Source organism: Lactuca saligna, chromosome 9 (genome assembly GCF_052625555.1).
Source record: "Lactuca saligna cultivar CGN05327 chromosome 9, ASM5262555v1, whole genome shotgun sequence".
In the NCBI taxonomy this organism is placed as follows: Eukaryota; Viridiplantae; Streptophyta; class Magnoliopsida; order Asterales; family Asteraceae; genus Lactuca; species Lactuca saligna.
In genome coordinates this window covers 15316994-15321498 of record NC_136425.1, presented here as the reverse complement: position 1 = coordinate 15321498, position 4505 = coordinate 15316994, and the positions used below count along the sequence as shown (strand labels likewise).

Here is a 4505-nt window from a genome sequence, read left to right as displayed (position 1 = left end):
GACAACCACCAATGATTCATGGCATGAAAAGGCATACAACAATTCTCGAAGATATAACCAAAAACAACAGGGAATTAAACCAAATATATTGCTTACCTCAACCGATAAAACACTCCAAGCAGTATAAATATTGATAGTAACCGAAGAAAAAGAAAAAGATAGCATACCCGCAATATCACCTGTTGGAGCATTGGCCTCCGCCGACTGATATTGCAATGACCGACTCCTTTCTGATGGGGCTCCTGCCCTACCCTCACGACTATCAGAGATCCGCACAATAGCCGGAGCAGGTACACCCACCTCTCTTCCTCTCCTCATCGGATTGATAACCATCAAATGGTACACTTGATTGTAGAGAAAACATAATGGGCTTGCCCCTGAGGACAATCCCTGCTGACATGATCCATCTTGCTACACTTGTAGCAACCCATACTCCTCGAACTACAACTCCATCGTGCAGTTTCTTGCACGCACCACACTGACTTTGGCCCTACTGGCCTCTCAAACGTTGATCAGAAGCCTTGGGTCTCTTCCTGGGACCCTCCAATATATGCACCTGATCTTCAATAGGCAGGAAGCATACTTGACCTTCACCTCCTTGGTAGAAACTTGTCCTGAACGCGTTATCCATAACTTCTAACCACCTCCTACTGAAAACGTGTCCCTTCCTCTATCGAATACAGGAGCTCCACGAGCACAAAACTCGCGAGAAGAAAGAGTGTGAGCTCCAACGATAGCCATATACTTAGCATGGAATGCTCCCGATTGCTCATCCAAGATTTCTAAAGACCCCTCCTTGACCAAACCAAACATCACATGAGTCTTCTTTAAAATACCACAACTAATCACCTAACATAATAAATTCATGTGATTGCTCGCTAATCGGCTCAGTACCTTTACTTGATCCGGAACCGGAACCTAAGCCTCCTTCCTCGAAGTTCATGACTAAACTGAAATACAATCATGCAGAAGATCATAACATCTCATGACTCCTCTCCCCCAAGCTTCTTAGATTCTCTAATACTTTCCCCTTATTCGAGTATAAATCTTGTGCTTTCAGTAGTACGAGCCCAATACTACCTTCCACACATATCCGTACTTTCCTCAAGGATCATCCCAAATCCTCTAAGCTGCCTACTCCACTGATGCACTAAATATTTGCTAAACAACAATACTAAACTCACCGAAGCACCTCCTAGGCTCCCCTTAGGTTCCCGACCTCACCCTACCATCGGCTGTTGATGAACTCTTCATAATGCCATTCATCCACCTCATGAATACCGTCATATTCACTTAGTAGCTTACTCCAATCATCCAAAAGTTCCACAAATCACAAAGCAAGCATCATTCATGCAGTAACACTCCGATCCATAGAACTATCATAGAACATTCACCCCACACACTACTACTGATGTAATAAATTCCACCCTTATTGTTGGTTGCCATATGCATGCAAATTATACATAGAACATGATCAAATAGACCGTCGAATAAAAGACTCTACCTTAGGACCACAACCAGACAAGGAACAGGAAATGAGGTCAAATCAATTATTCCAAGGCTCTAAGATCCTAATTGTATACAATTTTTAAAGCATACACTCAGGGGCGGAACACAAGCACTACAAGTAGGGGGGCCGGAATCAAAACTTCATAATTAAAATATATATATGCAAGTTTTATTTTGTGCAAAACTATGACATATTAAAATTGTAAACATGAAAACTAATATAAATATTGTTACATCGTTTTTCAAAGTGGAACGCGACGATCTTTTGCATTTTTAAAGTCTTGTACAATTGTGTCTAAACTAATCTTTTCAGCAAGTTCTCGTTCGAAGTGCAAAACCAATTAGTCATTCAAAAACTCGTCTTCCATTTTATTCCGTAACCTTGTTTTAATGAGGTTCATTGCCGAAAATGACCTCTCCGTTGTAGCAGTAGAAACTGGAAGAGTAAGTATGAGACTCGCTACTCGATAAATAAGATGAAAGTTCGCCACTCTTTTTGTCTTTATCAACCATTGACACAATTCTGATATAGATGTCAATAGTTTATAATCTACATGTTGAACGACATCAATCTCATAATGTTGAAGTTGTATCTTCAAAAATACTTTCTCTTGTTCATTGAAATCTTCGGGATATAACTTCTCTACTAACTTAATCACATCACCACTTCGAAAAGCCTCAACGACACTTTTAGGATCTAAAGTTGTTGAAAGTCGAAGCAACTCCATTGATCTATCGTTGAATCGATGATTTAGTTTCATTAGTTGACAATTAATTTCTTCATAAAATATATCCACCTGGTAATGATGCTCAAGTGTATGATCACTATGCTCGTTACGTGTTCGAGCCCCTCTACTAAAGTATGGAGAAGACATATCAGGGATATCAATGTTGCGTTCCTGACAAAACGACATAACAAGAGACAGCAAACCATCTTATCTTTCATCTTTCATTTTTTGCAATAACAATTTGGTGGATGCAACTAGCCTCAATGCATTACAAATATCTTGAGATTGTCTTTGTAAAGCTTGACAAAGTAAATCGGTAATCTCCATTATTTCTTTCTCGAGATGAAGAACAAAAATGAACTCAAATGTAGTAATAGCCTCATATGCTGAATCTGCGTCGCCTTTGATTGGACCGGTGCTATCTTTAATAATTTTAAGTAAAACCTCACAAGTTGGACTAAACATTTTAATTAAGCTCGAAACTGATTTGAGGTGAGAACTCCATCTAGTATCGCCACCTCATTGTAATGTACCAATTTGATTAAGACCTCTACCTGTCTCTAACTCATCAATAGAAATCTTATATGCAATTTCCTCAGCTTGTGCATCTCTAAGTTGGTCGCTACGCTTGGAGGAAGCACCAACAACATTGATAACAAAAGATAATCGAGTAAAAAACTTCTGTAATGCAACAACTCCTTGGGAAGCAGCCATTAATGCTAATTGTAATCGATGTGCAAAACAATGAACATAATATGCATATGGACAATCATTTGAAATCAATGCTTGCAAACCCTTGAAATGACCTCGCATATTACTTGCACCATCATAGCCTTGACCACGAATTGACTTAAGATCAAGATTGTTATGTGACAATACAGAATAAATTGCATTCTTAAGAGTTTGTGATGTAGTGTCAGGTACATGAACAAGCCCAAAGAAACGCTCCATAATGAAGCCATCTTTATTTAAGAATCTCAAAACAATTGACATTTGTTCTTTATTAGACTCATCACGTGCTTCATCAACAACTAAACAAAATTTTCCTCCATTAATCTCCTCACAAATCATCCTCATCACCCTAGTTGAGATAAGGTTTAAAATCTCTTTTTGAATTGATGGTGATGTATATAATGCATGTTTAGGAGCAATACGGAACAATTCTTTCATCTCTATATTAAAAACGCCAAGTGCCTTCAATATTTCACGAAAATTTCCTTTGTTTATGGAATCTGATCCTTCATCGTGGCCTCTATATGCAATTCCTTGAAATGCACATAAACGGACTGTATAAATAGTAGCCTTTAATCTCAATCTATTATTTTTACGCTCCTCTTCTATAAATGCCTCAAACACATTTCGTATATTTTGCGCCTCATTTAACAAATCATCACATGATTTTTGTGCAACATTGTGAAAAGATGTACACTTAGTCCCTATGTGATTCAAAAAGGAGCAATTTTTTCCACCAACTTTCTTCCAATTATGAAATCCATCTATAGTAAATGCTCGTTGGCCGTAGTGTCCCATTCCAGAAGGCTTGTTGAATAGAAAACATGGAAAACAAAACGAAGCATCTACGCTCTTTGAATATTCAAGCCAAGGATATAACTTAAACCAAGAAGCTTGAAAACTACGTTTATGGGTTTCTGGTCCAGATTTTGGATATACAGAAAGTGTTTGTTGAAAGGGACCATGATTAATATATGCTCGTATAATAGTATCTCGTTGATTAATTGGATAATCATAAATTTGCTTACGCAAACCAGGATCTCGTTCTAGTGTACTAAGATCAATTTCATTATTTTCAAGATGAGGTTTTTTGAAACGGTTTTCAGTAATAGGAACATCAGGCGTGGGGGTATCTTCATCCAAAACAATCTTTGGTGGGTTTTCGGAATATTCAGTAGAACATGACTGTTTTCTTTTGAAAAATCCATCAATAGTAGATTGTTTTTTCATGTTCATATAAACTACACAATCAAATTTACAAACAATTAACAAATAGCAATAAACAAATAAAGCTTTTTTTTTTTTAATAATATAAAACACATATAATTTTAATTAGTTAAATATCATAACAAGTGATAAATATACATACTAAAATATATGATAATATATTATATATATACATGTCATCGATTCCACAAAATTTATATTTTAATAAATCAATTATAAAATATTATGTATATACATAGTATCGTTCCTATGCAAATAAATCAAATCAACCCATTTAAAGTGAATAACATACTAATAAATTCTAAGTGC

At 36.5% G+C, this 4505-nt stretch overlaps 1 protein-coding gene across 1 annotated transcript; it reads right to left on the bottom strand.

Moving 5' to 3' along the window:
- Positions 1 to 1850: 1850 nt before the first annotated feature.
- Positions 1851 to 4199, bottom strand: LOC145016021 (uncharacterized). The gene is made up of 3 exons (XM_078974463.1): positions 2771 to 4199; positions 2493 to 2659; positions 1851 to 2408 (listed from the first exon to the last, which is right to left on the bottom strand). The coding sequence occupies exons 1-3, from the start codon at positions 4197 to 4199 to the stop codon at positions 1851 to 1853; spliced, it is 2154 nt and encodes a 717-aa protein (XP_078830589.1).
- Between the last annotated feature and the right edge of the window lie 306 nt (positions 4200 to 4505).

Bases quoted from the DNA above. Each gene is read 5' to 3' on its own strand.
- LOC145016021 (XM_078974463.1), bottom strand. From the start codon at position 4,199: ATGAAAAAACAATCTACTATTGATGGATTTTTCAAAAGAAAACAGTCA. The intron at 2,660-2,770 runs GTACATTACAAT...AAATTATTAAAG, and splicing joins TAGAGGTCTTAATCAAATTG to ATAGCACCGGTCCAATCAAA. The intron at 2,409-2,492 runs GTTGCATCCACC...TCGTTTTGTCAG, and splicing joins TTTGTAATGCATTGAGGCTA to GAACGCAACATTGATATCCC.